At 40.4% G+C, this 27,990-nt stretch overlaps 1 protein-coding gene across 1 annotated transcript in view; it reads left to right on the top strand.

Annotated features, from left to right (window-relative positions):
- The window catches only part of MACROD2 (mono-ADP ribosylhydrolase 2), a 939,837-nt gene that overhangs the window by 607,226 nt on the left and 304,621 nt on the right, over positions 1-27,990 (top strand). The window contains exon 7 of the mRNA XM_054383563.1: positions 22,128-22,158. Within this exon, the coding sequence (XP_054239538.1) occupies positions 22,128-22,158 (31 nt within the window). The remainder of the gene's footprint in view (positions 1-22,127; positions 22,159-27,990) is intronic.

Below are 27,990 nucleotides of genomic sequence, written 5' to 3'. Positions count from 1 at the left end.
AGCCTGTTCCAGTGCTCTGAGACCCTCACAGTGAAGAAGTTCCTCCTTCTGTTGAGGTGGAACCTCCTGTGCTGTAGTTTATATCCATTGCCCCTTGTCCTACCGCAGGGTGCAACTCAGCAGAGTCTGTCCCCTCCCTCTTGACACCCAGCCCTCAGATATTTATAAACATTTGTTAAATCCCCTCTCACTGTTCTCCAGTCTGAAAAGCCCCAGGTCTGTCAGCCTCTCCTCATAGGGCAGTGTTCCAGTCCCTTAATCATCCTCATAGCCCTCCATTGGACTCTCTTGAGTCCCTCTGTTTCTCTGTCCCTCTTGAACTGGGGACCCCAAAACTGGATGCAGTATTCCAGGTGAGGTCTCACTAGGGCAGAGTAGAGGGGGAGGAGAACCTCCCTACATCTGCTGGACACACTCCTCTTAATGCACCCCAGGATACCATTGACTCTCTTGGCCACAAGGGCACATTGGTGTCCTTGGATACCTCCTTATCCCCCTGGACTCCCAGGTCCTTCTCCACAGGGCTGCTCTCTAGCAGATTGACTCCTAACCTGTACTGGTACAGTTTGTTATTCCTTCCCAGATGCAGGACTCTCCACTTACCCTTGTTCAACCTCCTTAAGTTCCTCTTTGTTCTCTTTACCCTGGCTCAGTTTTGCAAACCTTGTCATATTAAGTGTTAATGTTTCTGCACCTCACTAATTAGGTGTTGGATTAGAATGTCTGCTGTGGTACAGCCAGCTCAAAGCCAGCATAACCTTCGTATATGATGTTCTGGATCCTTCACCTGAAATACAGTCACAAGTCTGTCTGAATCCCACTCAGGTTTGTGCTGCTAATGAATCCATACATTCATAAAGACTTCCTAGCAAGTGTGTGCGTGGTTTAGGTTGCTAGGAAGGCCCAAGAAGCTTACAATGACTTAGTTCATACTGATGTCTTGAATTTTGCTTTTATGAACTGAATGAGCTAGAGCTCAGCAGAAAGAAATACACTTACCATTAAATTGTAAAAAGTAAGTCCAAGGGAGAGTAAATGAACAAAAAACTGTATAACAATCCTAATTCCAGAGTTTTATAATACTTGAATGTCTGCGTTGGCAGCCTTAAAAAAAAAAAAAAAACAAAACAAAACAAACAAAACCCCAAAACTTTTTAAACTTATCTTTTAAGTGCAGAGTATTACTACATTAGTTCTTAGTTCCCAGGAACTAAATGGTCTAATTGGTAGCTCTCAGAGCTTGTCTTTCTAAAAATGTACACCAGGTAGAATATACAAATTGTGTTGTGTGCTGAAGGAAAGGCTTTGCAAGTTTCAAACAGATTTGTGTTTGGAAACAGTCTCACCAACACTTGTTTGCCCCTCTATTGTTAATGTCAAGACATGCTGTTAGAGCAAAGACTGTTTATATGAACATAATTCCTTGATGGAGAAATTGGCTTAGTCAAGAATATGCAGCAGCCTTCCTGGGGCTTGCAGGTTTTACAGGGCCCAAAAAATCTCTTCTTACGATATGCTGCAGATAGGTTCATTTGAGTGGCATATTTGTAATATCTAAATCCTTGGAAATGTTGATATTTTTCTGCCCTGCTCCCTTCAATAAGCAACTGCTTGAGGCAGTAGCTCACTGGAAAAATAGCTCCTAGATTGGGGTAGGTTCAGCTATGCCTGTTGCTGCAGTTGTAGTAGCACCCAGAATGTGGTTTTCTTAAGGTATGAAAGATAATGACCTATTCAAGGACTGCATCTTGGGTCAGGTTCTTTTTTTAATGTATCTGGGCTGAAACAAGATAAGCAATGTTTGCACTGCAACACCTCTGCTGGAAGTACTTGAGGTGATGCCTTTCGTGTGCTCTTCTGAGGAGTGTCTAAATGCCCAGCAAGTTTGGTTTGTTTATTATCCCATTGTGTTGCACCAAATGTTAGCTGGCTGTCCTTAAATTATGGTTGAATATAGACTAATGGTTATATGAAGCTGATTTTCATGTGACATTCATAATCCAGTTTAACTTTGTTTCCTCCTCAATTGTTCCCTGTCCTGTGTTAAATATATTGCCAATAGCAAGTCTCTATCACACATGGATCCTTTCCCTTCCTGACTTGTGCAATAAGTTGTGGAGACTTTTTTACTTTGCTTTTTTAAGGCAAAGGGTTGCCTTATTCTAGTTAACTATGACAAAACTTGCTCAGTTTATAGTGTTTTTCATAATAATTTGTAGCTGGGGCTTGGGATTTAGCCCATTATATGTTGATATGGACATAAACAATAGCAGACAGCGTGCACTTGCAGCCCAGAAGGCCCATGGCATCCTGGGCTGCATCAAAAGATGCATGGCCCGCAGATCCACAGAGGTGATTCTGCCACTATGCTCTGGTGAGACCTCACCTAGAGTGCTGTGTCCAGCTCTGGAGCCCTCAATACAGGAAGGAGGTAAATCTGTGGGGAAAAAAATACTCAGTTTTATATGCAAATGTCTACTAAATCTGTACTGCTGGTTGACAGCCGTATGAACATGAGCCAGCAGTGTGCCCAGGTGGCCAAGAAGGCCAACAGCATCTTGGTCTGGATCAGGAACAGTGTGGCCAGCAGTGGTAGGGAAGTGTTCGTGCCCCTGTACTCAGCTCTGGTGAGGCCACACCTCAAATACTGGGCTAAGTTTTGGTCCCTCACTACAAGAAGGACATTGAGATGCTGGAGTGGGTCCAAGCAAGGGCAGCAAAGCTGGTGAAAGGTCTAGAGAACAAGTCTTATGAGAAACAGCTGAGGGAACTGGGATTGTTCAGTCTGGAGGAGAGGAGGCTGAGGGGGCAGACCTCATTGCTCTCTCCAGCTCCCTGGAAGGAGGTTGGAGTGAGGTGGAGGTTGATCTCTTCTCCCTAGTATCAGGTGATAGGATGAGAGGAAATGGCCTGAAACTGTGCCAGGGGAGGTTCAGATTAGATATTAGGAAAAATTTCTTTCCTGAAAGAGAGGTCAGTGATTGAAATAAGTAGCCCAGAGAGGTGGTGGAGTCACTGTCCTTGGAGCTGTTCATGAATGCTATGTGGACATAGCATTTTGGAATATGGTTTATTGGCCAGGGTCATCTTAGGCTGAAGTTTTGGCTCAAGGATCATGAAGGTCTTTTCCAGCTGAAACAATTCTATGGTTCTAATGTTGCATCAGCTGTCTTTTTAGGGCACAGTTATTTCATGACAGAAAGGAAACATAGTAAAACTGTTGGTTTGGGCCATTGCTTCTTGAGTCTAATTCCCTTCTTAAGAATTAACTTTAAATGACAAAGAGAAGCCATTCATGACCTTAGCAAGAGTTTGTGTCATTTTTTCATGGAAACCAGTGGCATAGCAAACTCTCACCTGCCTTTGGAGATGCTTCATAACTGCACAGGACAGTTTGCACACTGAGTAACTTTGACTAGCTGCTATGTTTAAAAGCTTAGCTGCTATGTTTAAAAGCTTAGCTGCTATGTTTAAAAGCTGTGGGGAGTGCTGGGCCAGTCCATGGGCACTGTTGGCCCAAAGACCTCCTCCCATCAACTTCAAGAGAGCAGAGACTACCTTTGCAGATCAATCCAAAAGCATTTAGACACAAAAGGGCTTTGAGGCTCATTCTTTGTATTACCAACGTGGAGAAAAACCAGACCAAACCCTCTAGGAAGTTCAAACTGGTTTGAGATACCCATGATCATGAAGAATTTCAGCTACTTCAGTTGCACAATGCAATAGGTCAGTTGGATTTGTGTGATGGTGAAAACAATGTAGCAAGGTATGGCTGGTGCATATTCCGTGTGATTTGCAAGTTTTAAAAAGTATCTAATACTCCAGATTGCAGAATTTCACAATAATTAAATATATTTTGAGAGTACAAGAGGAAGTACAGGAAATGTAATGTAGCTCATACTGAAGTTTGCACAAGGAAACAGAAGTTGAGGCAAGTAAATTTTTCCATTACATGCTTGTAATTATACTATCTTCTGGGAATTTCTTAAAAAGCTTTGAGGTGCAGGGGATACTTTCTCCCCACCTCCTCCTTTTTCTTATCCACACAGCTACATGTAGTGAGATAAATTATTATGCAAGGAGAGACATGCTAGTATTTTATAAAGTAGGTTCACCACTTGTTTGTTCTTGGAATTTTTTTGGTGAAAATAAAACATGGATAGATTTATGGTTTGTGATGTCTGCAATTGCAGCCAAATGCTCTTTGAATCTCTTTGATATGACAAGTGTTCTTGGAGCAAGACTTGAATCCTTTGGGGCTTTCTCCTCTCCATCATTCCCCCAATTTTCCTTAATTGGGCATAATATTACAATTCCCAACAAGGCTTTTCTGTAAATGGCAACCCATTCCAAGTGTCCTGTAACCAACCCTTCACAGTGGCATAGCCATGTCCTGGAAGCTTTTGGGGCTTAGGACCCATGAAGAACTGTTGCAGCTGCAGGGATGGACACAGGAGAAGGGGCTACGATTTGCCAGATCACGTATGGTATTTTTCTGGGTCACATTATGGACTTGGCTGCTTTCTGTTCCATACTGTAATGCTAGACTTATGGCTCTACTTGTTCTAATACAGTAAAACATATTAGTGTTGATGTTAATTATGGGTGAAGTGGCAGCCAAAATCCTGAATTGTATTAAAGTGTGTTTAGCTTAATCTGTATATTTTAATGTTCTGCTTTTTAGTCCATAAAGACTTTATGGGTTGTCTTTACTGACTCCAGCAGCTGAAGAGACCAAATCAGTCACAGCTGATGCTTTTTTTTATTGCCAGTGTATTTAAAGACTAGCAGCCAGCTGAAGAGGTGCTGTTTGCTGTCATGATCTGAAATAGGCTCAGTAACGCCAAGTTACATTTTGTCAGATTCTTCAGATGCTGAAAACAAAAGGTTTTAAAGAATAATTTGAAGGTGAGAAATGAGAACACATGTACTTTCTTGGTAGTCATCTGAATTACCCCAAATATACTGCCTATACAGCTTGAAACACAGTATTTTGGTAAAGCATTAACCAGTGTACCACTATTTTTCTGAGTGGTGCTTACTGTCATAACCTTTATAAAATCAAATCTTGTCATCTTAAGAAGAAAAGCTGAAGACCTTTACCTGTGCGCTTTGTCTTGTGGCCCCAGGATTGAGCAAGCTGAAGGCAGGCTTACTGTCACAGTGGTCTGGGGGCCAGCAAAGCCAGTGGCTGATGTGCTTTGTGGTGTATGGATTAACAAAGGTCAGGGACCACTGCTCTATAACATGTAGTGTTTGAGATGTTTCTCTCGTTTATTATTAGAACAGGTCAAAACTTGACAGAAATGCTACATCTATTTGGCTTCCACTTTTCTGTTTGCTTCCTCTTGTGCTTAGTTTTGCTATTTTTGCTCAGTTCTGCCTGTCCATCCTGGCAGTATGTGCCCCCCCTTCTCTGAGCTAATAATGGGAGTCTTGACTGGCAGCACCAGAGAGAGTCTCCTGCTTTATTTCAGGCACCAGTTAGACTAGGAAAGGCTTGTGTTGCAGTATCAACCTCTCTTTCATTGCCAGGTATTGCTGAGAGAATAAGCATCATTGCTTATTGACAACAGACCCTAAGAAAATTCGTGTGATGGAGAAGTTGATAGCCTTTGGAAGTTAAAGATTAGAAATCAGTTAGCAGATGAGAAATGAATACAAAGAATAAAAAAGCCATTCTCTTGATGGAAGAGGTTAACAGTAGTACTAGGGGAAGCAGTGTGAAGACCAGATTTATTCCATGTGTTCCAGCATTGCAGTAAAGAGGGCTATAATTTGATGATGACTTAGAGTGACTGACATTATCTAAAGTCTTTGAAGTTTATATATAAAGATTGCAGAATCCACAATGGAATCATGTAAATGACTAAAACCCGGATGGGTTCTTAATTAGTTGTATCTCCTTGGGAAAAAAAAAATCTGAAAGTATTTTTAGATGATTTCTTGAAAACAGTGCTGGCTGGGAAGGCAAATGCAATGCTCAGCTCCTTAAGATGTGTCCAGGGATGTGGTTTGTTGGTTTTGGTGATTTGGGTTTTTTCAGGAGAGTAGATGATGTGAATGGTGATATCAGCTGGGACATTGAGTTAAAAAAAAAAGCAGAAGTAGCAAAGATATATTAAATATTTACAATATCATGACAATGTGTTTAATATGTTCATGAAAGTCAAAAACATGTCTTTTACATATAGGTACTTTGTCATAAAGCAAGAAGACTATAACTACATCAGCCAATGTAATATTTTACTTCCCTGTTTTGGAGAACCGTTCACTGGCAGTGATGGAATCCTTTATAAAGGCTCCCACAACATCATATTGGGAAGAAACCATGAAGGGCAAAGAGACAAAGTCTTCACAGGGGAGTCGAGAAGGCTTTTTTTGTGGCTGGAGACAACTTCAGCAAGAATGTTGGAGGGTCAGCAGTCCTTTTTACAATTCACACTGACTAGTGTGATACATGTTCCTTGCTCTTGCTACAGGGAAGTGAGAGTACATAGCACTGGTACTCCCTTGCCTTCCACCTTCTTTCCAGGTGACATCCATGGCAGAGAATAGGATGAAAGACTTGCTCTCCAAAACCCTGTATCATGGGCAGGGCAGAGGAGGTTGGTGGGCTGCTTTTATATGATGGGGACGTTCCTTTCCCCTGCAAAAAGGTGCTGCAACAATCCCACACCTCTATATCTTTTTTAGGACCTTTTTAGACTGTTTCTGATTCTGACATACGCTGTGAAGCCTTGGTTAAAAGGAGAAGGAGATGTTTGCTGAGTAGTGAGGGTTTCATGTCATTGGGCAGAAGGGTGTGTGGTCAGCACTTGCTGGTGGCCAGCCAACATGTCATTCCCTTTGACCGTTGGTGGCGTGCCAGCAGCAGCAGCATGAGCTCTGTATACCTGAGCTGGCTTTGCTGTTTTCTGCTTTAGTGGCTCTCCTCCTATTTGGCAGTTACTGTTCTGATACAATTTGTTATTTTCACAGACTTTAGCCTAGAAAAATTCCCCTCATCTTGCCACCTGATCTGTAATTGTCTCAGTAGCTATGCAGAAAGCTCGTTGAAGACGCTGCGTGAAGGGCCACACTGGGTCAGACCAAATGTCTGTCACATGTGGTGCCCTGCCTTTTTCATGGCCAAGAACTGATGCTTAGAGAGGAGTGGAATGACAGAGCAAGTGTTTCATGGCAGGTGTCAGAACACTTTCCTAGCCCTGGCTTTTCTTTGCTCAGGGACTTTGATCCATAAATTTTATTCTCATGCTTTATATCCCTCATTGGCTTTTTCTTAAGTGAATTTGTATCACTGATTTTAGGCTTCCATAAACTCTTCTATTTTGTGTGAAAAAGCATTTCCTTTTGCCTGTTTTGAACTTGCAACACACTGGTTTCATTTGATATCCCCTAAATTTTTGTCCATCTGCAAGTTTGATTTGAAGGAACCTCGGTTCTTTATTGTTGTAATGTAATGTACTGTCACTGTGTGCCATGCTATAATTCAGAGTTTTATTGTGTTGGTTATTTCCTTGCAGAGTTTTGCTGATGTGTAAAGGGGACAACACATATGCTTCACCTGAAAGTTTTTTTACTTCAGCTATTTGGGTCTTTTTAATATAAAATTGAACTCTTGATCATCCATTAAGTTTAATGTAGTGTTACTTAGTGCTATCCTGCCAAATGATGTAGCATTTTAATTCAAGTCTACATTGTGAGTATCATCCAAATATATTTCTTCTCTCACAACTGGGTAAATCTTGATTATAATAGTAATTTTGGAATATTGCTTTATTCTTGAGCTGATGGTTAATAATGTCAGCTTTTAGGGGAATAAACACTTTGTGGATGTGTCTCCATCTACTGGAAAAAATACTTAAAAAGACCTACACATTTTACCCATATATAATCTCCTCTTTGCTAGTTGATATGGCAGCAATTTAGAAAACACGGGTGGTAGGTCTGTCAGATGTGGGTGGCAGATGAATGAGGTGGGCACAGTAGGGTTTTAGGGGAGAGGGTACAGAAAGGGACAGAGACACACTCTTTCCAAAGTATGATGTGCAAAAAGGTCAGAGAAAGTGTGTCAATGCCTATACAAGCAACAGTAAAATCTCTTAACTAGTTAAAGGAACATTTAAAGGACTGGCAAAACAGATGGTGCATAAGTTAAAACTGTACAGGAGCAACTTACCTTCTGCAGCAATTTCAGCAAGGCAGTTATTTCCGTGGTTGTTACTCTATCATTCAATCACAACATGCAATTACTATCGCAAACCTTCTGTCATACTGCACACGTTTTCACACTTGTCAGAGGAAAAGTCATAGATTAAACAATATGGTTTAAAGCACTGCTTAGTTATGAATTTCATAACTGCATTTTAATGCAAGACAGAAGTGTGCTGTTGAAGCAGATCTCAGAAGAGCAACAACCAGGGGAATACGCTCAGGAAGCAAAACCAGTAGCGTTGGCCATACACATTCCATTAGCACAAATGGAAATTTTTCTGTGTTAATGCCTTTGCATCAGGCTGAAAACACCAGCAATTAGAGCCCCCTTTTGGAGTCACTGCATGTGCAGAACTCTCACTGAAATCAACGGATGCTTGGAGAAAAGAGAGAAAGAAGAACTGGGGCCTTAATACTGTTTCCCTTTTACTATAGTGTTTACTATAGCACATGATACACAGCCTCTTAGTTCTTTCTGAATTCTTTTCCAAGTATTTGAAAATGAGAAATTGTAAAACCTGTTTCTTAAACCTCTACCATCCACAAATGCAAGCTCTCAATTGAATTCACTTTCCTCATAGCTTTGGAATTGTTTTTTGTGGTGGCTGTTTTGTTGTTGTTGGTTTTCGTTGAGGGTTGTTTTTTTTTTTTTTCCCCCTTCCTGTGTGCTGTATTTGTTCTCCAGAACTGGTAACTCTTTGACATACATAGCTGTTTAGATGTATATATGCTGCTTTTGTCTCTCACACTAAATGGTTTGCATGACTGATAAAGTATTAGTAATGCAAGTGGTTGTTCCTCATAACGTTTCTTGAATAATAATGCATCTCTGGTTTAGACCTTTTCATGTCTGTCTTTCCTTTAAGGGGGAAAAAATTGAAAGCAGCAGCACAAAGATCTCAATATGCCTTTTTTTTTTCAAATGAAAAGTGCATCTGAGGGCAACTCAACCAGAAAAGACAGGGAAATCAAAGCAATAGCTATGTTTTACTGTTCTGTTTTGATTACTCTGTGCAGTTATCTTCATTTGGGAAATAAGTTTGGTTGTTTTTTGTTTTTTGTTTTTTTTTTTTTCAGAAAAGAGAAAAATCTTGATGTCTTTTCTTTAGTGTTGCTGCTTCTACTGTTTTGAAAATGTACCTACCAGTTATTTCCATATAAAATAGGTGAAAACAGGGAGAATTTTACAAGGCAGTAAGTGTTACTTGAGTCCAATGGAAAAAATCTGTCTGGATCATTATGTTAAACAGGAGGACATAGGAAATTGAAGTCACGCTTCCATTAAAAATTATTAACCTTGTATTTTTGCAGGAGAACCTACTGAGAGAAAGAATAAGAGTAAGAATAAATGCCTGTAAGAGAATGAAAGCTGGAAGAACTTAAAGAAACCCCATACATATTCTCAGTTTTTGTTGTGGTTTTGTTTGTTTGGGAGTTTGTTGGTTGGTTGTGTTTTTGGTGGGATTTTTTTGTTGTTGGTGGTTGTTTTTTGGTGTTTGGGGGGGGAGGGGGTTGGGTTTCTTGTTTTTAACTTTTCCAATGTCTGTGATGGCCTTTCTTGCATTGACTGTGTAGTTTCGTTGAAACATATCCTGACACATTTACTGATGCCAAGTGAAGCATTATGCAGATTTGTTCAACTTGATAGAAACACTGATGGGGCTACTCGGAATGAAGAAATATGTCAGAACCTGCAAACCTAGACTGACCTTTCATCAGGACTTCTCATTTTCTGAGTGCCCTGTTGAACATACTGCCACTGACTTTTTTCCCAAACTTTCAGACAGTGTGTTGGTTTCCATGTCCCACTCTACCAGTCCCAGTCTACCAGTAACGAGGCATCCACAGTTACTGACCCATTGTAGGCAATATTGGTGCTGGTGCAGCTTGACTTGTTTATGGGTGTCATTCAACAGCAGTTTGAAAGAGGTAGAGATAATATTTGTGTTGCAGCTGAAACTGAGGATTTCTTGATGCCTACAGTGGCTCTGAGTCAAGCCACAGATGGTGACAAGATTCCTGTAGCTGCAGCTCTCTGTGCATAGGCGCCCCAGCAGTGCTGAAGGCAAGGCAGGGCCGCAAGGCCTTAGGAAAAATCATATCAGCGGATCTGAAAGCAGATGTGGCACAGCTGTAAGTGATAATGGAAGCGGTGAATTCAGAACAGGGTGGATGGCAGCCATCTGTCCTTGTGGGGGATGGAGAGAAGGATGGAAAGGGAGAAGCTAGAGTGGGGTGATAGCAGAGAATAAATAGAGAGGGGGGAAAATACTGCATTGAGGAGACTCACGATAGCAGTAGAAACATCTGTAGAGACACTGCCTGGGGACAGTAGAAAATAAGATAAAAAATACAAATAACTTCCTTGGTCTTTAAAAGAGTCTCAAGTCGTCTTTATTGTGATTTATGTTGCCAGACCTCCTCAACAGAATTACAGTCATGTAATCCATGACTGCTGTTATTTATTCTGGACAAAGAAGGCAATTTTGACTGTGATCTCCCTTGACATTTCCCAAGGTCTACTTCTGTCTCCTACCTTTCATTATCACGTACTTCTTCAAGGCGGTTCTTTTAGCTCTCTCAAAAAGAAACATGCACATCAGTTGCTCACCCTGGACCACAGTGACACAGACATTGCAGGTTAGGGGAGATCAATTGCATAGCCCTGCCCCTCTTCACCTGGGAGGATCTTTGATGTTTTGGCAAGGTTGGAATCCAAATAAGACACTAGATCACTGTATCTCAGTGGCTAAGGTGGCAGGAAGGAAATAAAATAGCATCTTACTCAACAAGGTATCCTTCCTTTTTCATTTTACAGTCTTTGTCAATGGCAGTTGGAACTATTAGACCTGCATTAAAATTACATATCACTTATATAAATGGGACCTATAAATATCACAAACAGTAAAACTAAAATTGCACCAAGGTTCAGGAGACAGCATGTCTAAAACCTACAAAATTAAGGACATTTAGAGGAAAACCTCAACATCCATCTGCCCTTAATTTACATCATCATTCTTGGTTGTCAGAGAGAGATCTCAGTACTATGTTAATGTCATTTAATGGATTTTTCTTGCAAGGTCGGCTCAGATCTGAATCACTAAAGGTGCAGTGGTATTTCCTTGGCTTGTTGGTCTAGAAGCAGCAGGAAGGACATGCTTACCTAGTGTTAAGGCTGAAGCAGCTCTTGCTATGTCACTGAGTAAATACTTTTGTCCCTGAGTATTTCTTTTCAAACATTCTTATGTTTATATAGCCTTGTGTGTTCTTACTCCTTTTTCTTTTCATTCAAAAATACTACTAAGTAAAGCCACCATTGATCTGCAGATGTGGCACAACACTGATTTGGACCTTACACACTAATTTTGAGGTCATTAAGAACATATTAGTAAATGTAATGACCTGTATGCTGGAAACATTAATGCTGCATTAGCTGTGTCCTTTCATACCAGCCTGCGTGGGCTCAAGACAGGCTTGCCATGTCTCTGTGGTCTGAGCACATTTCACCAGTTGTAGCCTTCACAGTGGAAGTCACCCTGGGCTACCAGAAGCCATAGCTGGGGCCAGCAGATCTGATGTGCTTCTGGTAACGAGACCAGTGTACAAGGGTGTTGTGTCGTTCTTAACTAGCCCCGTTTAAGAAACAGAGTGCAGAGTGTATTTGCTGTCCTGGAGGTGCCTGCTCAGTACTGGCCTGTGTGTTTTTCTATGTGAGGCAGGACTGTGCCAGACAGACCTTTTCCTGGACCGTTTCAATCCTCTTCTTTGCCATCACATCTCTGAGTCTAGCTACCCTCCAGGATGATCTCATGATGCTGGACTATCATTTTCCAATAGAAGTCATTTTGTATTGAATCAGTGGAAAGACTATTCCTGTGGTTAGGACTCAAGAGAAAGAGTTCCTGAATGTGCTTTCTGGCAAACATATATGATTTCCTATGCTGAGGGAGAGATTTGTTTCACCTAAATTTAGCTTAGGTATCTGGCTCCACGCTGTAGTTAGCAATTCCCCACGAGAGCCATTCATTTGACCTGAAAGAGCTGAGTTACCTTCTTTATTAACTCTACAGAGAACCTTAGGCCAGAAGTCCAGCCTCAAAATGGCTTAACTGAGAGGAAGCTGGGGAACTTCGCATTCCTCTTAGTGATACACATGTAAGATGAAGTCAGCAGGTCCTGCAGGGTCTTGTGAGTAGGGGTAAAATTCCTAAATACTGCTGTAAAGATGGATTATGTGAGGCTAAAGAACTGGAATCCCGAAATGCAACCAGTTGTTTGGAAGTGAGTGCAATTAAATAGTTAATGCCCTTAATAAGGGCTCTGTTAGTGCTGTTCTTGTGAAGGAAGTTGCACATTCAAGTATTTCACAAAATAATTAGACACTGATAGTTGAGAGAGTCTAGAGGCAAACCTAGCAACTGCTCCATGCTCTGCAGTACGGAGAGGTTGCTGCAGTATGGGGCACGTGGATGAATGTCTGTTCCTCGTTTTGAAAAAGGCAAGGGGATTTTTAATTTCTTGCTCTTTGGCATAGAGGAAACTCATAACTGTTCTCAACTGGGGCTAAAAACATATCACAGATGTGGTTCAAACCCAGTTTGTTGTTCATTTCAAGCCTGTTTTGGCATGGGTTGGTATATAAAAAACCCATAAATCTCTTCTAAGTTCTCATTTGATGTTTTATTCTTTCTTCCTCACCATCTTTGCTTTTGCTGCTTTAATTGGTGTTTCAACTGCAATGGCTCCTGAACATCTGAACAAGATGCTGTCTTATGAACCCAATTATTATGCTTGTTTTGTTTTGTTTTGTTTTTTCTATGTCAGAAGCAAACTGAAAACTGGCTGAGCTGCTGGGATTAAAGGCTTGTGGTCAGTGGCACAAAGTCCGGCTGGAGGCCAGTCACTAGTAGCATACTCCAGGGGCTGGTAGTGGGGCCAGTATCTTCCTTAAGGACTTCAGTGATGGGGCAGAAAGCACCCCAGGGAATATTCAGACAATACAGAGCTGGGAGGAGCAGCTGATGCACCAGATGGTCTTGCTTCTTTCAGAGGTGTCCCTACAGGCAGAAGATTTGAGCAGAGGGGATCTCGTGAACTTCACTTTGCATTTCCCTCCTTCACAAAGGAGTAAGTCCAGTTCCTGGCAGGAAACAGTCCCATGCAGTAGTACATGCTGGGGGGTGGGGGGGTGGGTGACCAGATGGAAAACAGCTCTGCAGAGGCAGCTCTTGGGGATCCTAATAGGCACTAAGCTGACCATGAGCCAGCAACACATCCTTGAGGCAAAGAAAGCCACCAGCATCCTGGGCTGTGTTAGGAAGACTGCTGCCAGCAGGTGAAGGGAGATGATCCTTCCCCTCTACTCAATTTTGGGCTCCCCAGTAGAGGAGAAACATGGACGCAACAGAGCAGCTTCGGTGAAGCTCCACAAAGATGACTAAGGGCTTGGACTGTGTTCCAGAGAAGGGAGGTGCTGAGAGACGTTTCATCCTGGAGAAGGCTCAGTGGCAAGATGGTATCAATGCACATGAATGCCTGATGGATGGGAGTAGTGCTGAGTACTTCTTCTCAGTGGTGCTCATTGAATGCACAAGAGGCTGTGGGTGGAAGCTGAAATACAGAAAATCATTTAAACATGAGAAATCCCATGTTTACTCTGAGCTTAGTCAAGCAGTAGAACAGGTTGCCCATAGAGATGGTGGAGTCTTCATCTTTGGAGATGTTTCAGCCTGACTGGCCATGGTCCTGGGTGACCAGGAGGTGGTCCTGCTTCAAACAGATGGGTTACACTAGGCAAGCTCTAGAGGTGCTTTCCAACCTCAGCTGTTCCTCAGTTGTTCGAAGCATACTGTTTCATTTCTGAGGATTTCTAGATACAGCTTTTCAGTCTAACTGCAAATGTGCAAATAGTTTAGAAAATGAACAGACAGCCCCCACCCCACAACTGAGTTTGTACTTGGGGAAAGTTATTTGACCAACTTTCAGTCCAAATCTTTACCCAGACAGTTAATTGAGCTATCAGTTTTAATTACTGAAAGATCAGAAATTTGAAAATTTTGAAGTAAAAATTTGGTGAAATTTCTCAAGTAATGAATCTTAAGTTAATTCAGCACTCTACAATCTTACTTATCTCACCATAGCAGATGTTCTTCAAAAATCTACTTTAATTTCATATAAAGTTAGGATGCACAGCAGCTAAAAATAATTTGTAAATCTTAGTATTAATTCCTTAGTATTTTTCCCCCCACATTCTTATTGAGTGAGTGTGCTTTGGTTGAAGTTCTCTAATTATTTCAGTAAAAATTGTCACAAATTATGTGAAATGAGACAAAGGAAGATCTCCCCTGTCTGCAGCCCCTTGATCTGTTTAGTTTGGTTAACAGAAAATATTAAAGATCTTCTTTTGGCCCTTTTAACCTCTTTCAGGATCTTCCCTTTTGTATAAATAAACAGACCTGCAGTCTTTGTGGTAAATATTTATCTGGAGCAGTCTTTAGGAGTGACCAAGAGGGGAAATGTACAGACATCCTCTGGGAAATTGACACCCATTTGTTCTGGATTTCTGTGTCTTCTGAGGTATTACGATGTGCTCTATGCACTTGTTGCAAATAATTTTTACTAAAATGGACTCTTTCAGTCAGTTATTGGTAGCTTTGTGACAGGTCCTCTCTCTCAATAATCCCTTGCCACCCAGCTGTCTGATTTTTGTTTTAGTTACTGCTGTTCATCATTTGCTAAAGTTGCTGTCCTTCAACTGTGCAATATAAATTTTGGTAAATGAAGGTGCGTAGAAAGGTCTTGAGCCACAGTACAGAAAGCATCTTTCACATTGGGTCTGAATCTGAACTTCAGCTATAGTTGCTTGATCAGCGTTTTGTCAGCTATCAGCATCCTTTGAGAACCTTCACATAGCTGGCATGTGAACTTTAAGGTGTGTAAAATAGCTGGACACTGATGTTTCTACCAGAAGATTCCCCAGTGCTTCTGACTGTGCTGAACAGCTGCCTGTAATAGCTCAGAAACTTGCCAGCATGTGAATGAGGAAGCTCTTGCAAATGTCTAAAGGTTTGTGTGTGATCTGCCATATTCAAGAGACTAATTTTTTGAGACTTTTGTATTCTTTAAGGACAAATTAATAAACATGCTGATGTGGTCTGTCATGAAAACTGAGTTTAAATATTCTCATATTCAGTTCTTCCATTTAATTGTTCTCCCTTCATTTTCGGGCTAGGGAATTGCATTACAGTTTTCTATTAATGAGTTTTCTTTGAATGATAGTTACTTGCAAAACTGGCTGTTTGTTAAGTTGCAGTTCAGAATGATGATAAATAGAGAATTTATGGCAGGAGAGTGATAGGGAAATAATGTAAGTTTTTGTTTTGCTTCCCGAAGTAGTATAGTAGTATAAGGATTTGTAAAAGGCGGCAGGCCGGTGTTATACTTAGCGATTTACAAAATGGTTTGGTTGATAAGTTTGATCTAATAAAAGTAGTGAAATTTGACTCAATGTTTCATGTTAGTGATATCTCCAATGTGTATGTGAATATCTTGTGCAGCTTAAGAAGCGCATTGGACCCTGAAGTTTGTAGTTTTATTGGGCTTTTTGAAGTTAGATGCATGTAGCTTTGGAAAGCATCTAAGGCACCAAATTTTCTGGAAGCTTTGGCTGATCAACAGAAGTGTCATTGCAGCTGATACTGAAGTTAGTTGATGAACGTTGGAATATAATGCTGCAACTGGGCTCAGACTTTTTAGGCTCACAGAAATTGAGTTAGGGCAAATTAACAGTCACACCAAGGGAAAGGAACGGTAATTTGCTGGGTTTCCTGGAGCTTGCACTGGTTGATGGTAGACTTAGGGATGGTTAGTTACTGCAGTTAGGTCTCTTTCACTGTCCATCAGCTCTACAGATCATCCTTTTGTTGAGCTGGGGGTGTAGATGATACTATTTGTGGTTGCATACCACAAGTCAGTGTCTGCTCAAAAGATGATTTAATCTAAAATGGGTCTGTGAGTCCTGGTGTTAATGCTGTACTGAAATGCTTGTGCAGTGGTACTGTTGTGCATACCTGATGTTATCTTTGTGTACCAGCTGTCCAGCTGGAAGCTGCTGATGTGGGCATGGATGAGCTTGAAGGGTTTCCAATTTTGAATCCTTCTGCTTGTACCTTGAAAATAATGATTACAGTGAGTCTGAGGCATGTGTAACTGATGGTTAAATATAATTTTCTGCCACTAAAAGAACTGAAAGGTTTTCGCTAAGTTCATTCAGGACAATGCCTTCTCTGCAGTTTCATATTCCAGCCTGACAACTGTAATTCATCTCCAAATGTCAGCAATACCTTGGGGTGGTAAGGACTACAAAATGCACATCACTGCCCAAACATAGGAAATGAAAAACACAATGTGGTTGTGTCAAACCACTCTGAGCTCTCTCCCATCTTCCTTGGATGAGGTCCTGTACATTCCCTGCTATTGTAGCACCCCAGCGGCATCCTCTGTTCCACACTACAACTATTCATCCACTAAATTAAAATAATAGAATCTTCTGAAAATAAATGATTCATTATTCAAACCACTGGTATAATTTAAATTGGTTTACTTTGAGGTTCAGCTGATACTTGGCTTTCATAGTGCTATGCCACAGTGTTGATAACAGCACTTCACCATGTCATGATGCACAGGACATGGCTTTTTGGTGTTATATGTTAAAATATATTCATAATGTGCCTTCTAAACATGGTGGTTCTTTTTCTCCTGGAAGAAAGCATAGACTTTAGGCAGTAATTACCTTTCTCGGTTTTTTGTTGGTTGGTTTTTTTTTTTTTAAGGCTGACATGACAATTCATAAATGTAGTAAATTGCTATTAAACTAGATTATTAATCTGTTATGACAAATTTATATCTATTTACAGTGAAGTTCTTGAAAGCACACACAAGAAGTCAAGGTCTGAAAAGTCCTGTGTTGTACTTCATGCAGCAGAGCTCTTTCTGGCATAGGCAGCTTTACCTTGTAACCCTCTGCTTTGCCTCTGCAGAGTCCCCCTGGCATTCACCTTCATGAATCACAGCAGAGCAGCGTTGTCAGGGCTGCTCTTAAACAAGCAATTTTCTCTCCGCCCACTCACCTGCCACTTCAGTTCATGAGGCAATTGCCACCTGTAAGACAAACAATCTGGCAAAGGTGCTCACGGTGCTACTTCTGAGACAGGAATGCCTACTGCACAGAGGAACTCACCTTGCTGGAGTATTTTGATAACGTTGAAGAAAGCTGAAAAATGAAAACTTTACTCCAACTTCAAAAATAATAGGCTGAGGCACTGTAAGGGAGCACAGGTCATGTTCTCCAGGTGGCAGGAGTGGGGCATTCTTCTATTGAAGCAAGGATTCAAGTTTTTCCTTACCTGACATGGAGAGTGTTTTTGCACTTGAGTTTATGGAGCTTCAGGTCTTTCTTTGGGTGTTAGTGCTTCTGCAGTTTCTTAATGATGCCAAGGATGCTGTAAGTGATAGTGTTTTAAAGTGAAGGGCAACTTAGTTGGCTTCAGTCCTTTGAAGAACAGGCAAAGAGAAACAACTGTATGTTCTTTTCTTGGCCGCTATGGAAAAGACAGTTGCACTGGTGCAGTACTTGAAGCCAAGATCTGGGGCAACAGCCCACTTGCTGGCAAATAAGAGGCAGAAGGTCAGAAAGAGAGCCTGTGAACACACAACTAGCAATGTCCAGGGGATAAAGGCAGATAGCTCAGGAGCATGTACGGGTGGGGTACACAGGCTCCAGAGGAAGCTGACAAGGGAAGGGAAGTAGCCCAACTTGAGCTGATGCAGGAGGGCATTTTTTTCCATTGAACAAAGGTTGTCTGGTACTTCAGGTAATGGAAAAGAAGAGGGAGATGGAGAGGCAGCTTCTGGAAAGAAGTAGCTGCTTGTGGAATAAAGTGTTTTCCTATTGTTAGTTATGTTTACCTCCTCTAGTAAAATGCCTCTATCACAGATCCCAGAGTGCTGAAGATACATGGAGCGTGTTTGCTGTGTCGAAGTTCCAATACTGCTCCTCCAAACCAAAATGCTAAGAACAATAGTCCTTTTTAACATACTCAGATGCAAGATTTTCCTCTGTGATGGTGGAAGTGGTGAGAGACCAAGATAAAAGTCAAAGAAAGCATAAAGTACATGGCCTTTTTTTTTTTTTTTTCCTGAGAGGAATGTTTGTTATCTTGAACTTACTGAAGAAGATTGTGTGTTTTGGGTATTTTTTTTTTTGTGGGTTGTTTTGTTTTTTGTTTTTTTTTTTTTTTTTGTGAGTTACACATTTAACTGCCTTCAACCCAGAGATACTAGGATATTTGACTTGTTTGGACAATTAGTTACAAATTGGTTTTACTTGCAATTTTAGTTAACAAACAAACAAAAACTTTTTTAGAAGTTTGTGAGTTCTTTGTAGTTTATGAGCTTCAGTAATGCAGGTTGCATAGGAAGAATGGCTTTCAACTGGGAGTATTACTTAGTCAGCTTCATGAGGTGATGAAAAGAAATTTGTGTTTGATGTTATATTTGTCTGCTGTGTTATGTGCTGGAAGAAAAGTGCTTACCTTGTATGTGGCTTGGTTGTGGCAGAAATGGCACTGGGATGCCAGTGCAGAATGCCGAGCACTTAATTTGAAGCAAGTCCTTGCTCTGTGGAAGCAATTATTAGGACTGCAGTAGGAGGCATCTGGTCATGTAGACACAGCAATTGTATTCATCTGATGTATAACAGTTAATACATTGCAGCTCAGTGTGAACTGGAACCCCTTGTTGTAGATAAGCCCTTAAGTATTTAAATACCCAGGTCCCTCTTATTGAAATGTCTAAGAGTCCAACTTGGCCTCCACATGGTGACTATTGTAAATTTTCCTCATGAAACTGCATTACATTTCATCCTAATTAGCACCGCTGCTGCAGCCTTAGTAAAGAAACATTAGATTAAAAAGTACCAGAGGCTGAGCGCCCACATCCTCTCCTACAAGAATTAAATCAATTCCAGTCTTACAGTATTCACACAGCTGATTAAATTTGGCCTTTTTTTTTTTCTCTAGATGATGGCAGCAATGTAGTAGTAGGAAGCTCTCACCATTACTACTTGTGTACTCCAAAGTTGTATCTGTTTTGATTGCTATCAGGGAGACATTTGTTGTTAGCCCTGAAGTAACACAAACATGAGATTTCAGTAGTGAAGATATTGAGGGTTAGTTAATAAATAGCAGTTACCAGCAATAAATTAAGATGAGAAACATTTTAACATAGAAATAGGAATGAATGTTTCCTACTGTGAAATGGAATTTTTATTGAAATCAAATATATAATTAAGAAATTATTACACACAGAAAAGGTCAGAAACCTTAACCTCTTTTGTCCATAAGCCAAATACTGTAGTATGTTGATATCCATGCTGTGAGATCCCCATTACTGCTCTGTCAGTAATTTCAACCTGGCATCTAGACTAAATTGTCTCCCTAGGAGCCAAGAGAAAACACAGTTGATATGTGATCTTGGGCATGGGTCTTTCTTGAATGAGTAAAAGCACTGTCACATTTTATGAAATTACATCTGCTAGTTATGTGCTGCGATCATCTCTGAATGAGGGAGAGGGCAGAGCTCACGTAGGTTATGGCACAGTCTGGTATTTGGAAGGAGTTTGATGGGATTTTACACACTCCTGTAGCTCCATTCAGATATGTTTCAGCTGCATGACAGAAACTGAAAGCAAGGCAATGATTATGACGTGTCTACACAGTAATTTGAAGTAGGTATTCAGAAACCCGCACAGCACACAAATTGCTAGCTAAAGCTTGCTAAACAGCCTCAGAGCAGTGTATTCTGTGAGTGGAGATGAACAAATGCGACAGGCGCCTGCCATGCAACGCTGAAAATGCAGTTGTCTAATCTTCTCTTTTCTGAGCAAAGCGGGAAAGAAAGCCCAGATCCCTGGAGCCTGCAGGCTTGCCTTCAGGCACCCAGTAAACACAGCTGTGGTGCAAGATCTTGACAGCATGCACTGAGCCCATCCCATAGTTCAGTGGCTGGTTTGTAAATCCCTCAGGATCACCGTCAGGAGATGTCTTGCTTGGACACCCGTGACAGCCAGATACCCTTTGCTTCGTGCGGGTGAGAAATCTGCAGCAATGTTGGGGGAGCTGGTGTATGCTGATCTTTTGCTGCCTGGGGGCTGCAGAGCCACCCCAGCTTGTGGTTCCCCAGCTTGGGTAGCTTTGCCCCATGTGGGGAGCTGAAGTCATGGATGCTGTATCTTGTAGGCACTGGGTATGCTGTTGCCCAAGGAACTGTGGGACCAACAGGATTTCAGAGGTGCTACAGGGCCCTTTCCACTTGCTCAGAATTGTGAGATCACTAAGAGATGGGACCTCAAATTCTTTGTTTCTTGTTCCCAGAGGATCTAAATTATATGCTGTTACTAAAGTTGTGGAAAAGGATGGAAAACAGAATTGCTTGGAGCAATTATCTCTGAACATATGAAACTTCCAACAGTGGTAAATTCTAAGATCTGCTGCTTAACTGGACAAAATAATCCTTTATGCCTCTCTCTTACTACTGGAGCATCTGTTGCCACCTCAGCCTGAGCCTGTAATTGTGTGTGTGTTGGGTGTTTTTCTACTCCATTCCTCATTTCCTTAAAGAGCTGATTCGTTGTGATTTATTGGGTACAAACTACAAAACTAAGTATTTTTCAGGATGTAAGTTGTAGTGCTTATGAGAAGGAATGAGACTGTAATTCTCCCCCACTTAAGTATTTGCAGAGGGGAGGGGAGGATATATTCTTTCCATTAGACCTCTCCTTTCTTAATCACCATTCCCTAATTAATTCCCTGGTTAAATATAAAGCAAGCATTAGCTTTGAATAATGTTTTCCTGTGTGATTAAGTAAAGAAGAATTCCTTTCTTTTGTATGATGACTCATCGCCAGGGGATCTGGAGGGAGCCTGAGGGTGGATATTTGAGACTTTGGTCACAGGTGTGCTTGTACCTTTGAGCTGTGTTTGCTGTCAGTCCAGAGGTGGGAGGAAAAGGTGATATCACATATCAGCTGCACACAAAGAAAATTGTCTCTCTTGTGAAACCACAGCTTTGGTTTCTTGTGGTTGGAAACTGACTCTGGCTCACAGAAATGCAAATATCTAGACATCACGTAGAGCTGGAAGCATAAGTTGTTCTTGTTGGCACAGTGTCTACAACCATCTCTTGTTGCATGATAGGTTTTACTTGGCGTCCAAGCTGACCCAAAAATATACCTTTTTTTTTTTTCTTTTTTTTACCCCAGCACTTTCTAGTTCCTCTCCCTGCATCAGTTTGAAAACCTTTGACTTGCAACAGCACAGCTCTGTTGGGTCACACCATAAAAACCACAGGTTTGAAAGAGCTCAGGTTAAAAATTAAAGGTTCTGAAACAACAACCACTAAAAAGAGGATGTAGTGAACATGGACACATCAAAGAGGCAGGAGAGGGCAGGGTTTAAGCTGGCCAAGTTTATTTTACTACAGAAGAAACATTCTCTAACTCTACCCAGAGAATATGATTTCTTTTATTTTTCTACCACACTATCTTATGACTTTTTTTTTTTTTTAGCTTATTGCATTCATTTTTTAGCTCAAAAGGCAACTTCATAATGATTCTGGGTTCACATCTTGCTCATAGCTCAAGAAGAGAAGAAGAGTGCAGCTCTGTTAACACGGCAGCAAAGAAAATACATGGAATAGGTTTCATATAATGATTTGGAAATACCTATAATAGTGAAGGCTAGAACATGTAATTTCTGGATGTTGAGAAACAGGCGTTTTAAAATACCTCTTGTTTTGGTAACAAGTTCAACAAACCAATTCCCCTGATTTTTTTTCTTTCATTTGTTTTACAGGCATTTCCCTGTATTTCAACAGGAATTTATGGTAAGTAAGACCTTAGATGTCACTTACTGCTTACTCAGTTTTGCCTATTATTGCTGCTTTAAAAAGTGATATTTTGTATCAGATGTCTCATCAATCATTTTGGCTTGTGAATCTATTTATACTGTATTAAATAACAGGGACTCAAAGCCTTTGACTAGGACTGGATAGTGTTGTGCTGATAAGTGAGATGTTGTTGTGCAGCCCTTAGCACAACCCTAGGCTTGGGAGCGGAGGCCCACAACTGTGATTGCAGTTTTGCAGCTATGGTAACTCAAACACATTGCCATGGCTTCTACAGAGAAATATAGGTGGTTGGCAAAATTTTCCATCCAGAAGGGTCAGCAAACAAAATTCCTTAGTGTCCAAGACTGGAGATAATTTTTAATTTATGAATTTGCATGCAAATTAATACTGCCTGAAGAGCTGCTTTGTTGTAATCTAAAGGCAATCCATCACTAATAGTGAACTGCTTTTTGGTTGACATTGTGGAAGAAGTGGGCATGATCTTTGAAGAACGGAAAAGACAAGCTGTTCAATACTTGGAAAAATGTGAGATCATGTGCGAATTATATGGGGACAACAATATATTTTAATTTAAAAATAATACAGGCTGATTTTTCTTCCATGTAGGTTCAGTAAATGCATAAATATGGTAGTAAGTTGGATGACTTGTCCCATTGAAATGTTTTAAAGATACATGCTATGCAGCAATAATAAAAAAGGCAGTCACATGTAGTACCATAGTGTGACATTGCTGCTGTGGGAAAATAGCATACAGTAATTTGGGGATAAAGTAATTTTGACTCATCTGATACTGCAGATGCAGAAGGAAAAAAAATGACAGGCATATTTAGAGGTGTTTCTTCTTTTTCAAGGACCTCTTGTTTAAAATGGGTTGATTGGTGACTGTAAATCTGAATTAGTCTTCATAAGGTGCAATCTAAATTGCCTTGGGTGCTGAATCTTTTTCTACTTGAACTGTGCTTGTATCATTGCAGAAGAACAGGCAGATGCCATTTCCACAGACATGAGAAATCACTGAACATGAATATGGTTTCAGATAAAGCTCCATCTTGGTCCTCAGTTTAGTTTCACCTCTTGAACTTTCAGAAGAGCTCTGCATTTTAGTTCTTGATCTTTAACATAGACGCATTTTTGTTATTATTTTGCAAAACTAGCTGTTGTGTTGAAAATATGGAAATTACAAGTAGGTGGAATGTGCAAACAGTACTGGCCTAGTTAACAGAAAAGTTCTTAGCAGGTGGGCAATGTGGTTTCTTAAACCAGTAAAGAAAGTTAGAAAGGATGCCTGGTAGGAATCTTGTTGTTTTTTGGTTTTTGTTTGTTTGTGTGTTTGTTTTCTTTCCTGATGCAATGGATGCTTTTCTTGACATTAGCATTGTCTTTAACTGCAAAGCAGTGGCATTGCTGAAATAATATATAACATAGCAGGTCCTTTTGTGGAAATTGTTTGATGTTTTCACCTTTGGAAATTAACTAAGACTTATTTCTGATAAAATACTGTTCTTCTGAGGCTGCTTTTCTTTGTTTTGGGAAATCAGTCTCTGTACTGTTTACATTTAATAAATACTTTCTAAATCTTCAATGAAAAAACCACTCAGCTACTTTTGAGACTCTCAGATGTACTGCCTGAAAGTAGTAATTAAACAGGCAACCCTGCATCAGGCTTGGGGTGTCAGTGTGTTCAAGAATGTTTGATAGCAGTTGCAGTACTAATGTTATGCTGTCTGATGTGTTTGAGGTGTAAATTACACCCAAACCCCACAAAGCTCTGCTTTCATCTTTCTGCTTTTGTTGTTGTTTTCCTGTCTATACATGCACATTCCTTTAGATAAAGTCAGCATCTAGATAAGCAAGTGGATCAGCTTCATTCCTGGTGGCCAAGCTGATTAGCGTTGCTTTACGGAATTGTGCAGTTAGCAGTTGACTATCTCAATAAAATATTACTGAAGGAACACACAGCCTTGATTTCTCACCTTGGATCCATATGAACAAACACTGTCCCTTCAGAAATCCTTGGCTGAGAATTGAGTTTCACCTCTGAATGGAAGTGGACAAATTTGCAGCTGAGTTTAAGAATCTGGATTGTGTTCTTGTAGCTGCATAGATGGCTTGCCTTTTCTATTATTATTAGGGGAGAGTAGTCACACTTCTCTGGAGAGCAATCCTTTCCTGTTTGCATCATTGCAGAGCATTCCGTTTCTCCCATAAAAAGGAAATTGAGAAGAAACAAGCAAGCAAGCCTGTTTCTGAGATTTTGGCAAAGGGCAGATTGCTTTTTTCATGAGAAGGGTGTTGAATAGAGGAAAGGTCTGGTTTTTCTCCCCAAACACTTTCCTGATGTTCCATCTCTGCCTAAAGCACCATGGATGTTCCAGCTTGAATAAGTTAAAGCCCCAAGAAGGTAGTTTTCCATTAAGGCACTGTGCCAGGAGTCAAAACTTTGATTTTATTTTTTATGTTATGTTTTTTAACATGCTTCTATTTAAAGAGCTCTGGCAACAGATTTGCTCATGAGGGATCTTTGGTTTAGAGGTCTGATAGCTTCCAGTGAGGGATTAAATCTTTAAAAAATTAAGTAGAAAGCAACCTATGCTGACTGTAAGGAATGCAATACAAGTAGGATCTTGCAGCAGGGGGACTTCATAGCGGCGTTCCAGTCCCTGAAGGGGGCCTACAAGACAACTGGGAAGGGACTTTATACAAGGGCTTGTAGTGATAGGGTGAGAGAATGGATTGAAGCTGAATGGTGCTAGATTTAGACTGGATATTAGAAAATTTTTACAGCGTGGATGGTGAGACACTTGAACAGGTTGCCAAAGGAGGTTATGGATTCTCCCTCCCTGGAGAAGTTCAAGACCAGAATGGATGAGGCCTTGAGCAAGCTGGTCTAGTGGAAGGTGTCCCTGCCGTGGGCCAAGTGGAACTAGATGATCTTTAAGGTCCCTTCTAACCCAAACAGTTCTATGAAATTCTATGAACCTACCCACAAGCACTTTGGGAAAAAGGAAAAAGAAAGAGGTGCTATCTTTTCCTAAGAGATCCCTGTCACCTCTGATGTGCTTATAAACTGAGAATCAGTCTAAGAAAGCAAAGGTATTGAAGACTCATTTCCCCATGGATTCCTGTGTTCCTCTCTTTTGTGGCAATAAATGCTTTCCTTTAAATCAGGAGCATGAAGTTCCATAAACAGAACTGCTACAGGAGGAGCACAGAGGATTTGGATAACTCCTGTGTCATTAAAGAGATAGTGGAGTGTCAAGCGACAGAACCTCAGTAGTTGTTCAATAATGTTCAAACAAGGGAGAGTGCAGCCTTAAAGTTAGAAGAGCTTTTCTGTAGGCCAGCTAGAGTTTTAGAGGTTTTCTTACATTTTGTCTCTTTCCATTTTTTAAAAAGAATTTTACTATCTGTTTTTTTAAAAAGCTATTAAAAAGTGGTAAAAATAAATTTACAGGCAAATCTGTACTTTAGAGGGCTAAAAGTGTACTTTTAGGCTGTAGTGTGTCAGCTTTTCAACTTCTAACACAGTGAATCCCCATTTACACATCTGCTTTTCCCATAATTACCATCCTGTTATGTCTGAGGTACTGCAAGAAGGGGGAGGAAGACAGTGACTTTCTTGAGTAGATTTTTATGGAAGAGCATCTCATTATCACGTGTTTAAGGAGCTACCCACAAATTCTGGTGTGTGCCGCCTGCAAAGCGAACAAGGATGTCTGATACAGCACTACAAACCTTACAAGCTGCAAAATTTAAACAAGGTTCTGCAGATGGATGTGAGAAGACCAAAATACTTCACTGAGAGATAATTACGGAGTGGACTACACATGGAAGGAGTTGAAGATGTTATAGTCCTTACACAGTTATTTGTTACTTTCTTGTTACAAAATGCAGGGTTGACTTCTGTTCCTAGATACTTACAGCAACAAAAGCTTCTCTCTGGCAACATAAGCAATTATTTAAATGTTATTTTAAACTTAAAGGGGGGGGGGAGGGGAAAGAGGGAGGAAAGATAAAACTTTAAGAGAAATTGGTATTTCTTTTTGTCTCTGTATATTTTACCTTACCTTGACTTTCACTAAAATGATACCATCTATCCTTTCTGAAACAGAAGAAGATGACAGCTCTTCGGTTCTGTTATTTGCATTTCTCTTAAAAATAGAACAAGGAAGAAAAAGACCAAAACCCATGAAAGTGCAGACTGTCTGTGGTAATTTAGGCAGTGGAAATACACAAGTTCATTTTAGACACCTTTATTGCATTGGAGTTAAGAGTTGCTTCTTTTAGAATCAACCTACTTACACTTTCTTGTAGCTTTTGGTTTGATCATGGCAAAGCATTGCAGGGTTAAATTTATGATGTGCTGCCAATGGAGAGTCTGAAAAGCAAGCTTAGGAAGCAAAGCAAGAAAAACCCCTAAAATAGTAAAGTATGCAGTGTATATAGGGAATATATAATATGTGCACAAGGCAGGATGTAGGGAGGTATCACAGATCCTCTGCTCAGCTTTGTCTTTATCTGAGAAGAGAGATCCCTTGTCTAGTGCCAGCTCGTGTCACAGCTGTGCTTGACCTCCAGAGCCTCCTCCTCAGTATGCAAAGAACGAATCATTCTGCCACCCCTCAGAGGGCTGGGAGTGTATCCATCAGCTCTTCTCCCTGGGAGGTGATCCAGGATAGATTGTAACAAGGGATTAACTGACAGGTGCACTACTGAGGGATTATAAAAGCCCTCTGAAAATCTGAGTCAGAAGACTAAACCAAATGTTTTCAAAGGCAGAATAAATTCCTGACACAGGGCTAAAGGTTGAGGCAATCTATTTCCATCTTTTCCATCCTTTTCTTCGCATTTTCTGTTGACATTTCATCCCTAACGTAAGTATTTCTTTAACGAACAATTCTAGTAAGGGTTGCACGGCCATCTTTCCAAGGCAGGAGTTAGCAGAAAAATTTCCAGAGCCTTTATGCACAAATGTCTAATAAACGTTTATCTCCAGTCTGGTGCTTTGGGTCCCTGTAACCAACACAATGGGCTGATGCTGTACATGATCGTCAGCCTCTGAATACTGTGACGTCAATTTTGTGGTGACCTAAGATAATCGATATTATTATAAAAATTCTCTGTGATGTGGGGAAAAAAAATCCAGTAGGTCACATAAGGAATGTTCACATTAGTAAGGTTGTCTCTTAACTAGGTCAGTTTTTAAGGGAGGTCCTCAGTTTAGCAGCTCCTCATCCCTCAACTCAGACTGTATCAACTTTTTTGACGCTACTGTGTGGTTTTAGCAGTCATTTTTTGTAATTCACTGGGAAGTTAATTGCATTTTATTTACTCCACAATTTGTGCAATGTGATATTTTAGGGGAAAGGAAGATATATGCTGACTCAATTTTTAATGCTTCTTTTGGGACTGATCACCAGTTAACTGAGATTTTTTTTTTTTAATTAATAATAGTAACAGCTATGAAATTACTATTATTATATTCAAATAATTCTAGAAGTCTAATTACTGTTTGTATGAAAATTTGTTGCATGCATTATTTAACTGTGTTCTTGTCATGGACACTGCACTGTCTGAAATACTAATTGGTCTCTTCCCATAATTTGAATACTAAAAAAATGATTACTGGAAAGTGTAAATCCATGAGCTGTCAACAGTCTAAAATTAACATTCATATGATCTATTTAGCAAGGCAAGGCTCAAACTTGATTCTAGAGAAGAGACTTAATAAACTCCCTTTTTCAGTGGAAATGGGTGTTTTATGGCTATTGTAGTTATACTATCTAGAATTTTATCTATTCTTAAGTT

This window comes from Indicator indicator, chromosome 9 (assembly GCF_027791375.1).
Source record: "Indicator indicator isolate 239-I01 chromosome 9, UM_Iind_1.1, whole genome shotgun sequence".
NCBI lineage: Eukaryota > Metazoa > Chordata > Aves > Piciformes > Indicatoridae > Indicator > Indicator indicator.
Note: the sequence above shows the minus strand (reverse complement) of the source record. Positions and strands in the feature narration are given on the sequence as shown.